At 44.4% G+C, this 15,662-nt stretch overlaps 1 protein-coding gene across 1 annotated transcript in view; it reads right to left on the bottom strand.

Annotated features, from left to right (window-relative positions):
- Positions 1-2,745: 2,745 nt before the first annotated feature.
- The window catches only part of LOC141992577 (riboflavin-binding protein-like), a 40,312-nt gene continuing 27,395 nt past the window's right edge, over positions 2,746-15,662 (bottom strand). The window contains exons 5-7 of the mRNA XM_074961833.1: positions 12,177-12,288; positions 3,787-4,019; positions 2,746-3,051 (exon numbers count right to left, since the gene is read on the bottom strand). Coding sequence (XP_074817934.1) covers positions 3,033-3,051; positions 3,787-4,019; positions 12,177-12,288 — 364 coding nt within the window. The 3' untranslated portion in view covers positions 2,746-3,032. The remainder of the gene's footprint in view (positions 3,052-3,786; positions 4,020-12,176; positions 12,289-15,662) is intronic.

Genomic DNA, 15,662 nt, shown 5'->3' with positions numbered 1-15,662 from the left:
GTAGTTAGTTGTGTGCCAAGGTTGTGCACCTTCAGTGCGCAGTTCATACATTTGTTTCACTGAGGAAAGAATCAATAATAGGGTAGAGTGAAAATATGCCTGGTATCCACCACATGCCAGAAGGGCACACGTACAGAAATGTAATTTCCAAAAGTAGTGCCTTCAGCATGAGGTACCTGTGGAAATGGCATTGAAATGCAGTGTGGGATATGTCGTGTCCTCCATGAGGAAGCAGTAGTACTATGTCTGCAGGACAGTGGGCTGGCCTGGGAATATTTCCTGCAGTAGCCAGGACATCTGGGGCTCTGCCTATATGCGCGCTTTTAAAGAGACAGCTTCATATTGACTGACACTTGAAAAACATTAACTTTTCAACTAAAAGGAATATAGATGATTGATAATTTTTTCTGTTCCCTTATTAAGTTTGTAGAAGATCTCATCCTTCATCACCAGTTTGCTTTGCTTCCTGCCTGCCATTGTCATATTGTCACAAACCCGTATGTAAGACGTCACAGTCTGTGACATCATATAGTCAGCATTATGACCTCAATGAATAGTTAAGTGAGAGGAGAAAGGATAAGCTGGATGGAAGATACTCTTTTAAGACACAAATATCTTTTGTAGCTGTCAAAATATACAAGGAAAATTGGGGTGTTTACATAGGAACTTTCATCCTAGGATCTCAGGGCACCTTACAAGCACTAGCTAATTCTCAGGTAGGAATGAGGGACAGTACTTTTGGGTTCTTGTCCTAGCTCTGTACTGACTCTGTGTGACCTCGGGCAAGTCACTTAGGTGCCGAGTGCCTCAGTTTACTCCTCTGTAGAATGTTTACAGTAATACTTTTCTCTAGCTCACAGGTATTCTGAGAATTAATTAATGTTTGCAAAGTGCTATGAGCTCCACAGATAAAATGTGCAAAAAGATCAAATTACTATAATTATCTCTATTTACATAAAGCTATTAAAATGGGAAAGTAGATAGCAACCAATATAAATCAGAATTTATGACGTGTAAAAAATGACAAGGGAAGCTAAAGACAACAGGGAAAAATCCATGGCTGGCAAGGCTAAGGTTAATAAGAAGGAATTCCTAAGTATATTAGAAACAAAAAAAAATCCTAGCAATTGCATAGACATTACTAGATGGAGATGGTAACATTGTTAGTAATAATGCAGAAAAGACAGAAGTATTTGTAGATATTTCTGTGGTATATTTGTAAAGAAGCAGGAGAAGGTTATTGTATCACGTGAGGATGATCAAGTACTTTCCAGTTCATTAGTAAACAAGGAAGATGTTAAACAACATCTACTAGGGAATGGGATAAAAATCCCACAATGCTCTGGTTTAACTGGTGCAATGTGTGAACCCTGAATTGGTTTCCTATTTGTTGGAAAAGTAATATAGAGGCATTCAACAATCTAAAAGATTTGAAATTTCCTTCTTGCACATTTGTAATATTTTTTTACTTCACTTCTGCTGATTGTATATGTCCTTCGAAAGAATATAGAGCTTCAGTACTTTGTTATTATTAATTATTCTAATTTACAGTCAAAATAATGTTGGTCATTTAATACACAAAGCTGTGAAACGTAGAGGGCTAGAATGAGTTTGCCCATTAGCTTGCATGTTTCCTGCTGATGTAATCATGATCTATTGTGTTTTAGGTGTGCATGACACTTCACAGATGAATAAAAGTACGTTGTCCCTTCCCCAGGAGGCTTACAATATAGCCTACATCAACACCCCTATAAGATGTCAAGGCCTTTAAGAGCAGGGAAGGAAGTGAGGTGGTTCAGACACAGTATACAATGGATAGAGAAGGCAGTTCTTAGGGGAGCATGGGTCACATACTGGCAGTATCCAAACTCTAGGGATAAGTAGCATGTCACTGAAAGGCCCCACTGAATTAGTGTTTTAAGGAGGGATGTGAATGAAGGTGGGGGATGAGCATATGAGAAGAGGAAGGCTGTTCAGGGACTAGGGGACAAGGCAGGAGAAGGCATGAAGCTGAGGATGGCAGAAGGGTGTATTTGTAATGGTTGTGAGGGGGGACTGGCTATGGCCAGAGCAAAGGCAGTGGAGGGGAATGAAGAGAAAAGGAAAGCAGAGATTCAGGCTGGGGAGAAGTGGTGCTGAAGCTTGCATTTAATGCAGAAGGTGAAGGAAGCTAGGGGGGTGGGGGTGGAGATATAGATATGGTTACAGCAATGGAGGAGAGAGAGGACATGTTTGCTGGGCTTTTTGAACTGAGGCAAGATAAGCAGGGAGGCCAGAGAGCCACTGTTTGCTGGGGCTCAGGTGGATACATTCAAGGCCTGGATAAGTGCTTCAGCAGTTGGGAAGGGCATGGAACAGCAGACTGTCACAATCTCGGGAAAGAACGATTGGCTGGAGGTAGCTGCAGTCCAAATTCTCTCCCTCGCTACTGAAACAGCTGACAAGTTGATTTGGTTCAAAATGCAGACTTTGTAAAAATGGCTTCAAAATAACCTAATGGTGGTGGGAATGATTTAATCATTAAAGAAACAGTCAAGGTGATGGGAAGCAGAAAGTGTCACTGATCAGTCTAGCTGCATGACACCCAGAAAGTAAACAAACAGCCGGAGGATAAGCATGTTGGATTTTTAAAATGCTTCATTTTATTGCTAATATGAGCCACAACATTTTAAAAGCTGTGGGCCAGATATTCACCTGGTGTAGATCAGCATACCTCTGATTTACACCAGCCAAGAATCTGGCCCACTGAAACCAAATCCTTTTTTGAATTACACTGGTGACATCACTGTGATAGGTAACTTAGAAAAACAGACAGATCCATGGCACTTTACCAGCATCAAAGAGATTGCACAAGTGTAACCAAGGGCAGAATTTGATCCACTAGTATCAGGATAATGTCCCCTTACAATTAGTGTAGATTTTGGTTTAGCTTTGGCAATACTGGCAGCGGAGAATGGAAACAGAACATTCTCTGACATCCTGAGGCATCAGTCTGGTGATCTTCAGGGAGGATTCAAACCAGGTCCCTTCTGTCACAGAATTTCAAACACCCTGTTGGGATTAATAAAGCTCAAGTTCACACTTCATATTCACACTGTAGGATTCTTTTACAATGACTTTGTTTAAAGTAAAAGCTCACTAATATTGAACATATTTTGTTACATGTAAAATCATCCCTATATTCAGTATAGTACAGTATAGTTTAGTGTCCCTTATGGACTAATGCATATGTCTGTACATAATCTATCATTTTGCACCTACATCTTGATGAGGAATTACATTTTCATTTATCAATAGCCAGCCCCCATTGGCCTCCCCCTGAATGTAAATACTTCAGCTCAGTTCCGCATGAGTTTGTAATGTCAGAGCGGCATCTCTATAATAAAGACTTGGGTGGCTGCAAACTTGTCCATTTATACACACTAAAGACATAATTTTCTGAGGTCCTGAGTCCTCACAACTTCATTTGAAATCAGTGGGAGCTGCAGGTGCCCAGCACCTCTGAAAAAAACCAAGTCCTAAACATAGTCATTAGGCTTTGGGCCATTTCATTTCAAGTTGCAAGTGTAGTCCTCAACTGGACACATCAGTGCTAATCTGCCTAGCAGTTTTGTGACGTAGACAAAAACCAGATAAGGTATAACATGACCAATTACCATTGATTTAATTTCTTGTGATGTAATCTACGTGATCTCCCAAACTTAAACTGGTAGGGCAGCCTGATATTACCCCACTGGGCCCCTTCTACTCCCCCAAGCATTAAAACTTCTAGTACCATATACTCACTCTATTTCTACGCCTTCCTCTTCCGTTAGGAGCTCAGTCTTTTGGAGTTTACGCCTGCAGGCACGCTCCTCGCTGCTACTGACACTGGAACTCTCCTCCGAGCTTTTGGAAGTTAAATACTTGATCGCCACCGCATCCTTCTCGTTCATTTGCAAGCAGAGGCAGTAGGATTCGCTCACCTTTAATGAGTTTCCCCACATGCTTTGGCACATATCAGTCCCATTTGCATACATCTAGATGTCAAACAAAACATATTAAATTAAAAAAACACCTCACCCATCAAAAACACTTGGGCGTGGTTTGCTGTTGCCCTTAGTCCTTTCTACCGGCGTAAAGAGGATCTAAAAGATTGCCAAATCAGACTGGTAGTGTGTGAGACCCACTTTCCTGATATCTGCTGGGAGAGCAATACAGCGGTGCATAGACAATCCAGGAAGTTTTTGGAAAGCGTAGGGGACAATTTTCTGGCGCAAGTGCTAGGGGAGCCAACTAGGGGGGGAGCTTTTCTTGACCTGCTGCTCACAAACCGGGTAGAATTAGTGGGGGAAGCAAAAGTGGATGGGAATCTGGGAGGCAGTGACCATGAGTTGGTTGAGTTCAGGATCCTGACGCGGGGAAGAAAGGTAAGCAGCAGGATACGGACCCTGGACTTCAGGAAAGCAGACTTCGACTCCCTCAGGGAACGGATGGGTAGGATCCCCTGGGGGACTATCATGAAGGGGAAGGGAGTCCAGGAGAGCTGGCTGTATTTCAAGGAATCCCTGTTGAGGTTACAGGGACAAACCATCCCGATGAGTCGAAAGAATAGTAAACATGGCAAGCGACCAGCTTGGCTTAATGGTGAAATCCTAGCGGATCTTAAACATAAAAAAGAAGCTTACAAGAAGTGGAAGGTTGGACATATGACCAGGGAAGAGTATAAAAATATTGCTCGGGCATGTAGGAAAGATATCAGGAGGGCCAAATCGCACGTGGAGCTGCAGCTAGCAAGAGATGTCAAGAGTAACAAGAAGGGTTTCTTCAGGTATGTTGGCAACAAGAAGAAAGCCAAGGAAAGTGTGGGCCCCTTACTGAATGAGGGAGGCAACCTAGTGACAGAGGATGTGGAAAAAGCTAATGTACTCAATGCTTTTTTTGCCTCTGTTTTCACTAACAAGGTCAGCTCCCAGACTGCTGCGCTGGGCATCACAGAATGGGGAAGAGATGGCCAGCCCTCTGTGGAGATAGAGGTGGTTAGGGACTATTTAGAAAAGCTGGACGTGCACAAGTCCATGGGGCCGGACGAGTTACATCCGAGAGTGCTGAAGGAATTGGCGGCTGTGATTGCAGAGCCCTTGGCCATTATCTTTGAAAACTCGTGGCGAACGGGGGAAGTCCCGGATGACTGGAAAAAGGCTAATGTAGTGCCAATCTTTAAAAAAGGGAAGAAGGAGGATCCTGGGAACTACAGGCCAGTCAGCCTCACCTCAGTCCCTGGAAAAATCATGGAGCAGGTCCTCAAAGAATCAATCCTGAAGCACTTACATGAGAGGAAAGTGATCAGGAACAGTCAGCATGGATTCACCAAGGGAAGGTCATGCCTGACTAATCTAATCGCCTTTTATGATGAGATTACTGGTTCTGTGGATGAAGGGAAAGCAGTGGATGTATTGTTTCTTGACTTTAGCAAAGCTTTTGACACGGTCTCCCACAGTATTCTTGTCAGCAAGTTAAGGAAGTATGGGCTAGATGAATGCACTATAAGGTGGGTAGAAAGCTGGCTAGGTTGTCGGGCTCAACGGGTAGTGATCAATGGCTCCATGTCTAGTTGGCAGCCGGTGTCAAGTGGAGTGCCCCAGGGGTCGGTCCTGGGGCCGGTTTTGTTCAATATCTTCATAAATGATCTGGAGGATGGTGTGGATTGCACTCTCAGCAAATTTGCAGATGATACTAAACTGGGAGGAGTGGTAGATACGCTGGAGGGGAGGGATAGGATACAGAAGGACCTAGACAAATTGGAGGATTGGGCCAAAAGAAATCTGATGAGGTTCAATAAGGATAAGTGCAGGGTCCTGCACTTAGGATGGAAGAATCCAATGCACCGCTACAGACTAGGGACCGAATGGCTAGGCAGCAGTTCTGCGGAAAAGGACCTAGGGGTGACAGTGGACGAGAAGCTGGATATGAGTCAACAGTGTGCCCTTGTTGCCAAGAAGGCCAATGGCATTTTGGGATGTATAAGTAGGGGCATAGCGAGCAGATCGAGGGACGTGATCGTTCCCCTCTATTCGACACTGGTGAGGCCTCATCTGGAGTACTGTGTCCAGTTTTGGGCCCCACACTACAGGAAGGATGTGGATAAATTGGAGAGAGTCCAGCGAAGGGCAACAAAAATGATTAGGGGTCTAGAGCACATGACTTATGAGGAGAGGCTGAGGGAGCTGGGATTGTTTAGTCTGCAGAAGAGAAGAATGAGGGGGGATTTGATAGCTGCTTTCAACTACCTGAAAGGGGGTTCCAAAGAGGATGGCTCTAGACTGTTCTCAATGGTAGCAGATGACAGAACGAGGAGTAATGGTCTCAAGTTGCAATGGGGGAGGTTTAGATTGGATATTAGGAAAAACTTTTTCACTAAGAGGGTGGTGAAACACTGGAATGCGTTACCTAGGGAGGTGGTAGAATCTCCTTCCTTAGAGGTTTTTAAGGTCAGGCTTGACAAAGCCCTGGCTGGGATGATTTAACTGGGAATTGGTCCTGCTTCGAGCAGGGGGTTGGACTAGATGACCTTCTGGGGTCCCTTCCAACCCTGATATTCTATGATTCTATGATTCTATGATTCTTACCACTGCTCCAAACCACTTTGCCAGGTGCAGGGCAAAGGAGAATATAGCCCCTTATTTCCTTAGTTGTTTTCACATGCTAGGTACCATAGATGAAAGCCAGTGTGGGTGTGTGATCAACTTAACCCCATACAGCAAATAATGTGCCGGGACATTCTGAAATGTATTTGTTTTAGTGAGCTTTGTATCAGACAGAGTTCTGGAAGCTGAAATCATGTATTTCTCCACGGAACAGTGCAGTCTAACAGATTTGTGGCTATCTAGAATTTCACTGTTGTCATTGTATGTACATCATGGCCATTCAGGACTCCACACAGAGAGAGTACAGGTGGACCTCAGAACAGACACCCACTGCTTGTAGGAGCTCCAAGGGAAGGCAGAGAGCCACAACATCACCTGCCCTCCCTCAAAGTGAGTCCCCCCCTCCAGTGCAAGGGGACGTGTCCAGTTCAGGGAAATGGCAGGTCCCTGTACCAGTTTAAAGTGAATCTGTCCTATATCTTGTTTTATGCCAAAATCTTTTTTGGAAGCACTACCTACAGTGACCTTTATGACCACACTGCAAATAAACCTCTTGGCTGTTTTGCATATGTCATGGTAACCTGCTGCCCTCCTGGCCTGGATTCAAATAAACATTCATATCTTATTGGCTGGAGAAGCTAAGAACAGGTCAGCAGAGTTGGCAGGTCATGTACTTTAGCAAAGCCATGAATAGGTCATTAATTTTATCTTTGTTTGCACTTTGTCCTCCACATATTTTGCTGTTGATTTGCAATATCTTCTGATTAAATTATTGCAAAAGAGACTTAGATACCCTGCAAAATAAAGCTGATAAAGTACTTGGCATATGCATGATGGCAGATGGAGCAAGCTTGGGAGTAAGAAGAAGGATGTATTCTTTAGTGATTGAAGGACTACTGGGTTCTGTTTCTGACTTTGTCACTGACTCACTCTGCAACCTTGGTCTAGTCACTTAATTTGTATCTGCATCCCTTTGTTAGTGGGAAATGGGTATAATACATATCCCAACAGGGGTGTTGTCAGACTAACTCAGTGCTTGTAAAGCACTTTGAGATCCCTTTGAGATCTGACATTACTATCAATATTCAAAGTATTGTATGGTCTATTCTTCTCATCGTTATGCAGACGCCCTCCCCTACACACTGTTATTGCGAATGGAAGTTGTAAGTGTGTAGTGAGTGAAGTGGAACCCTTTTACACAAGCATCAGTTCCAATCAACATGCTGAGTTTCCAGTAGTGTTGCCGATTCTGCTGCGTGCAACAGCTTTTTGAGTTACCACGTCACCCATGTGCGTCCATATCATAAAGAGAGTCTCTTCCCAGAGATGCATCCGATGAAGTGAGCTGTAGCTCATGAAAGCTTATGCTCAAATAAATTGGTTAGTCTCTAAGGTGCCACAAGTACGCCTTTTCTTTTTGCGAATGCAGACTAACACGGCTGCTACTCTGAAATCTTCCCAGATGATTCGCCCTGGGCCAGTGACTCATTTCTCTGTGGCTCAGGGATCATTGGATGAAAGGTGCTATAACTGCAAAGTATTGATGATTGTTATTTTTAGGCTAGATCCCCAGGCCCAGTTATGTGGGAGCAGGGGTGGGGACATCATGTCAGGGAGTTGCACCTTCCCCCCATTTCCCAGAGTAGTCTCTTTCCTTGCTCGGGGGCGGGGGTGGGGAGATCTTGGTGTATACTATGCTTGTGATATGCAGGTGGTCAGACTAGATTAGTTCGAAACAGTCTCTTCTGACCTTATGATCTATCATGTGTGAATAATATGGAGTCCATTCCAAATAGCCCTCAAAATTTCTGCACTGTAATGTAGCTTTTAAAACTATAACTGAATGGCAGGGAGCTAGCTTCATCTAAGCTGCAGTTGCTGGAGGTGCTATGCCCGTGGAGTGCGAAGGCAGGCAGCACGCCTCCTTTCGCCTCCTTTTTGAACATGTGCTCTCTCTAGTGCAGGTCTGAAACTGCCAGTCAGGGCACAGAGAGCAGTGAGGGGGATCTAGGCCACAAGATGTGCAAGGGGCTCTGCATCCTTTTTTCCCCTGCACACCCAGAGCAGAAAAATCTAGCCCTCTGGCTGTACCATCTCTATTTCTGTCCCTTTCAGTGGCTTATTTCTTCAAGTCCTGGCTATTTCCTTGTGTCCTTCTGGTCAATTCAGGAGCAAATAAAATCTATAAATATGCATTTCTTTATTCCCTTATGTAAGGGACATTTCCAGATTGAGCCCTGGTGTCCAACAGACTCCAAATCACTCACTCATACTTGCTAGGTTAATCTTATGCAATTCACTTAATTCTGATCTTGCTGCTATGACTACAGGATATTGAGAACACTACAGTGCACAAGCACTGTCCAGAATCGACAAAGCATACCAGCCCTCAAACTGGGGCATAGGCTTTTCATTTCTCCGTGCCTCAGGCTACATTCTACTTGTGGTCTTTGCTCTAAGTTCCTTTTGGTGAGTGCTCTGCAAGCAGAACAATGATACAATGTGGCTCATAAATTTTAAGATAGCATGTGTAGAACTGGCTCGGGTCCATTGTACATTCTTGATATGCAACATTAGTTCCAAATACTCCTTCCAGCCATTCCAGCAATCAAATGCATGGCTGTTGATTGCTTCACCATATGGGTTAAAAGCACTTGAGGAAATAAAGCATCTGTCCGCAATGCACTGACATTCGAGAACTCTTTGTGCCTTTTGGATATCAGCAACTTCCCTTCCAGAAGCTCACTCCAAGCGCAAGCAAAGTCTGACTTTTTCAGCATTTCATTTTAACCCTGAAACATGTTTTTTTTAATTGTTTGGACAGGGCTTTGAGGTGTTTTGGCTATTGCCATGTAAACAGGCAGAATACTATTAATTTGAATAATGTACTGCAGGGGTTCTCAAACTTCATTGCATCGCAACCCCCTTCTGACAACAAAAATTACTACAGGACTCCAGCAGCGGGGACCAAAGCCCAACTGTCCCAGGCTTGGGGGGTCCAAGCCCAAGGGCTTCAGCCCCAGACAGGGGGTCTGTAACCTGAGCCCTGCCACCCAGGCTGAAGCCCTCAGGCTTGGGCTTTGACCCTGGGCCCCAGCAAGTCTAAGCCAGCGACCCACTTTGGGGTCCCTACCCACAGGTTGAGAACCACAGATGTACTGTGTTACTGTGCTTTGGTAATAGGAGAGAGAAATGATGTGATAATTCTAGCTGGCAGAGGTTGTTGTTAAACATAACAGACCTTGTGCAGTCATTGACATCTGTAAAAAACAGGAGTAAAACATAATGATGGTGGTAGGATAGCATCATACACCCCTTTTCTGTGGTCGATGATCACAGAAGGTCAAGGCCATGGATAATCAGGCCATTGTACATTTGAACTGAGTGTATTTTTTGTACAATGTTGTACATTTCCTCTGCTCAGCTCCTCCCACGTGTATATTGTTTGTATAACACAAATGTATCTTCAAATCTTTCAGTTAGTTAGATTAATTGTGTTCTATAACCAAAAGCCTGTATATCCATTATCATACATGTTTCTTGCCATTTAATTAAAATTGCAATAAAATTGATTCTAAAAATAATTAACACGCACAAAAGCTCTCACCAACAGAAGTTGGTCCAAAAAAAAAATATTACCTCACGCACTTTGTCCCAATAATATTTTTGTAGCTTTTAGCTTCAAATGAAATTATTATTGCCATGAAAATGAATGTGGAGTAGCAGAGAGCTTGCTTTGATGAAACCTCTTCTTTACTCTCTTTCTAATCATCATGAGCAGTATTTGGTGATAACCATGGCCAGCAAGGGGCGTGGCTAGGTGTTTAACTTAAGAACTGCAGTGTCTGGTTAGAGTTGATAAGACTTCTGGATTTGCTGCCTGGTCTTTCCCAGCTGATGGATATATTTTCTTTAAAAAATAACTACCAGTGAATTTTTAGCGATGGTAAAAGGTGAGAGAAGGTTTCAACCTATCTCCAGAACAGGCACAGAATGAGCAGGGACCAGCTTTAGCTATTGGAAGGGCACTCAGAGCCAATTTTCTGAGGTGCTATTTTCCATCTTTGCTTCAACCAGAGCTGTGTGGATCCTCAGCACTTCTGAAAGTCAAGCCCTTAGTCTCCACAGTCCATTCATTCTCAGGCTGTTCTGCTGAGACTGCCACTTGTGGTGGGTTTTGTAATGCAGACACCGATCCCACAGTTTGTGGCCTGGGACTATCCTCTCCTCTCACAGAGGCTATTGAGCAGCCTTCAGGTGGCAACTGCAGTCATTCGCGACCAACCGATTCTACCTTCAAGCCAGTGACTTGGAGGCAAACAGCTCTGCAAGCCAAGGACCGGTCTTCACCAATGAATTTTCAGTTCAGTCCCCATCCTCTGTCCTTAGGGAACCCTGCTGTGTGAGCAGTTCTAACAGGCTCATTTAAACTAAATCTTTATTAATATTCAAAATGCAGTTATTACAGTATCACACTACACAACTTTCACCTGATTCAAAGGCCACTGAAGTATGTGGAAAACCCCCCATTTACTTCAATTAACTTTGGATCAGGCCCCAGACAATTTCCTCAGCGTCCCCATTTGAGCCTTCATTTTATACTCTTGCTTAGAAGGTTAGGCACCACAGCCATCAGACTTTTATCAGAAAGACTGGGTGAGCTCTTATAAGGTCTGTCAGTGCTGCTGTTTAACCAGCAGGGGTCTGAGGAGGATAAAGGAAGAAAAACAGGGGGAGTCTAAGGATTTCCACAGGCATTTGGAGGACAAACTCTTTTCCCTGGGGGAAAGACGCATGAGTGCAAAAGTACAAACAGGGTAAAGATGCGTCAAATCTAAAGGGTAAATATTTCAAAAATGTGATTTTAAGAGCTTACATCCCATTTTCAAAAGAGACATAAGCACTTAGGAGCTCTCATTGAAAGTGCATGGGACATAGGCTCTTAAATCATGTAGACATTTTATCCACCATCTCCTTTTGTTGTATTCTCAAAGTTAATATTTCTCTACGCTTCAGTATCTAGACCAGTGGTTATCAACCAGGGGTACATGTATATTATACACTGAAATGTATGTACAATATTTATATTTCAGTTGATTTCTTTTATAATTATATGGTAAAAATGAGAAAGTAAGCATTTTTTCAGTAATAGTGTGCTGGAACACTTTTGTATTTTTTATGTCTGGGTTTGTAAGCAAGTAGTTTTTAGGTGAGGCGAAACTTGGGGCTATACAAGATAATCAGACTCCTGAAAGGGGTACAGTAGTTTGGAAAGGTTGAGAGCCACTGATCTAGACAATTCAATGGTTAAAATATCAGTGGCATCTGAACCTTGTCTACTTCTTGCAATCCTGCTTCACCCAAGGTGAGAAATTAAATAAGAAAAAATCTGGTATAGACAAAACCTGGAATTGTAGAAGTCCAAACAATTTACCTGTTGAATTTTGTTCCCCCAAAGACTTTTTTGATGAGTTAACCCCTCAGGAAGTAGTAGTGCTCACTGTCTTTTAATGCTCTTATCCCTGTAACTGATCCGGTATGCTTTCTCACCTTATTGTAGGGGATGCATTCGTTTTTACAGTGGTTCACTCCATTTTCATCCCATTCCCAATCTGTCATCCAGTTGCGGATGCAGGTGGAGTCATTTTTACATGCTTCATACCTGCATGGAAGTTAGTGGGGAACAGAAAGTAAAATTATTTACCTCCTTGTTTTTCAGCGATGTCACTGGATTACACTGATGTCACACAAAGAAGGACGCATGGGTTCTGCTAATAATACTCTGTGCTTACATAGCACTTTTCCTCCAGTGATCTCAAAGACATGAACATATTATCTCCTTTTTACTGTAGGGAGACTGAGCCAAATTCCATACTGATCCATGGACTTTCTGCTTTCTTATACCCAGCATCTACAAGGACCCAAAATTGGACAGCAGCAGCCATGTGGGGCAGGCACCCCAAGGACAGACCATCATCAGAGAGAAGTAGGGAATTTTTATATTTACAAAAGGAAAGGAGCTAATAATGCCAGTTTGAAAGGTGCTGTAAAGAGTCTGTAAAGCCTCTGAGAGTCAGCTGCTGGGACTGGACAACGGGGATGGATCACCCCATAATTGCTCTGTTTTGTTCATTCCCTCTGAAGCCTCTGGCACCAGCCACTGTCAGAAGACAGGATACTGGATGGACCATTGGTCTGACCCAGTGTGGCCGTTCTTATTTTCTAAAGAAAGGGGGAAAGCAATCAACTAATGAGCAACTAAATAAGATCATATAAAAATAGTCCATGAGCCCAGGTTCATTATTTCTAGGGGGTTGAAGGTAGGGGCAGAAGAGAAGAATGTTAAAGGAGCCCAGAGGACTATGGTTTCGTAGGAACTGTTTTAAATGACAATTAAATAAAAAAAGCAGGTAAATTAATTGTAATCATCAAGTATTGTAAACTGTTAGCCTACATAAGGAAAAAGTAACTTATTACTGTTACCCTCATGCTTCCTCTCTTTCCTATTGTTATGTTCACGTATTGGGCCTTATCTTCCCTAAAGCCCATATTTTGCAAACACTTACACACCAGCGTACCTCTGTGTGTCTGAGGCCTGGTCTATACTACAGAGTTATGTTGACGTAAGGCAGCTTACATTGACCTAACTCTGTAAGTGTCTACACTAAAGTGTAGCTCCCACTAATGTAACTTGTCCACTACGCAAACTTAATAACTCCACCTCCGCAAGAGGCATAGCACTTAGGTCGATGTAGTGTTGCTTACAGCGACTATTGCGGCCTTTCAGAAGCCATCCCACAACAACAGTTAAATTGGCACAAGTGCTCCCGGTGAGGACACACACTGCCAACACAAGAAGCGTAGTGTGGACATGCAAAAGCGATTTACTTAGGATATGTCTACACTACAGAATAAGGTCGAATTTATAGAAGTCGGTTTTTTAGAAATCGGTTTTATATATTCAAGTGTGTGTGTCCCCACAGAAAATGCTCTAAGTGCATTAAGTGCATTAACTCGGCGGAGTGCTTCCACAGTACTGAGGCTAGCGTCGACTTCCAGAGCGTTGCACTGTGGGTAGCTATCCCACAGTTCCCGCAGTCTCCGCTGCCCATTGGAATTCTGGGTTGAGATCCCAATGCCTGATGGAGCTAAAACATTGTCGCAGGTGGTTCTGGGTACATATCGTCAGTCCCCCCTTCCCTCCCTCCCTCCGTGAAAGCAAGGACAGACAATCGTTTCGCGCCTTTTTTCCTGAGTTACCTGTGCAGACGCCATACCACGGCAAGCATGGAGCCCGCTCAGCTCACCGTCACCGTATGTCTCCTGGGTGCTGGCAGACGTGGTACTGCATTGCTACACAGCAGCAGCAACCCATTGCCTTCTGGCAGCAGACGGTACAGTACGACTGGTAGCCGTCCTCGTCATGTCCGAGGTGCTCCTGGCCATGTCGGCAGACATGGGCGCAGGGACTAAATTTGGAGTGACTTGACCAGGTCATTCTCTTTAGTCCTGCAGTCAGTCCTATTGAACTGTCTTATGGTGAGCGGGCAGGCGATACGGATTGCTAGCAGTCCTACTGCACTGTCTTCTGCCGAGCAGCCATGAGATGTGGATGGCATGCAGTCCTTCTGCACCGTCTGCTGCCAGCCAAAGATGTAAAAGATAGATGGAGTGGATCAAAACAAGAAATAGACCAGATTTGTTTTGTACTCATTTGCTTCCTCCCCCATCTAGGGGTCTCATTTCTCTAGGTCACACTGCAGTCACTCACAGAGAAGGTGCAGCGAGGTAAATCTAGCCATGTATCAATCAGAGGCCAGGCTAACCTCCTTGTTCCAATAAGAACAATAACTTAGGTGCACCATTTCTTATTGGAACCCTCCGTGAAGTCCTGCCTGAAATACTCCTTGATGTAAACCCACCCCGTTTGTTGATTTTTAGCTCCCTGAAGCCAACCCTGTAAGCCGTGTCGTCAGTCGCCCCTCCCTCCGTCAGAGCAACGGCAGACAATCATTCCGCGCCTTTTTTCTGTGCGGACGCCATACCAAGGCAAGCATGGAGGCCGCTCAGCTCACTTTGGCAATTAGGAGCACATTAAACACCACACGCATTATCCAGCAGTATATGCAGCACCAGAACCTGGCAAAGCGATACCGGGCGAGGAGGCGACGTCAGCGCGGTCACATGAGTGATCAGGTCATGGACACAGATTTCTCTGAAAGCATGGGCCCTGCCAAAGCATGCATCATGGTGCTAATGGGGCAGGTTCATGCTGTGGAACGCCGATTCTGGGCTCGGGAAACAAGCACAGACTGGTGGGACCGCATAGTGTTGCAGGTCTGGGACGATTCCCAGTGGCTGCGAAACTTTCGCATGCGTAAGGGCACTTTCATGGAACTTTGTGACTTGCTTTCCCCTGCCCTGAAGCGCATGAATACCAAGATGAGAGCAGCCCTCACAGTTGAGAAGCGAGTGGCGATAGCCCTGTGGAAGCTTGCAACGCCAGACAGCTACCGGTCAGTCGGGAATCAATTTGGAGTGGGCAAATCTACTGTTGGGGCTGCTGTGATGCAAATAGCCCACGCAATCAAAGATCTGCTGATATCAAAGGTAGTGACCCTGGGAAATGTGCAGGTCATAGTGGATGGCTTTGCTGCAATGGGATTCCCTAACTGTGGTGGGGCCATAGACGGAACCCATATCCCTATCTTGGCACCGGAGCACCAAGCCGCTGAGTACATAAACCGCAAGGGGTACTTTTCAATAGTGCTGCAAGCTCTGGTGGATCACAAGGGACGTTTCACCAACATCAACGTGGGATGGCCGGGAAAGGTACATGACGCTCGCATCTTCAGGAACTCTGGTCTGTTTCAAAAGCTGCAAGAAGGGACTTTATTCCCAGACCAGAAAATAACTGTTGGGGATGTTGAAATGCCTATATGTATCCTTGGGGACCCAGCCTACCCCTTAATGCCATGGCTCATGAAGCCGTACACAGGCAGCCTGGACAGTAGTCAGGAGCTCTTCAACTACAGG

Source organism: Natator depressus, chromosome 8 (assembly GCF_965152275.1).
Source record: "Natator depressus isolate rNatDep1 chromosome 8, rNatDep2.hap1, whole genome shotgun sequence".
Taxonomy (NCBI): Eukaryota; Metazoa; Chordata; order Testudines; family Cheloniidae; genus Natator; species Natator depressus.
Note: the sequence above shows the minus strand (reverse complement) of the source record. Positions and strands in the feature narration are given on the sequence as shown.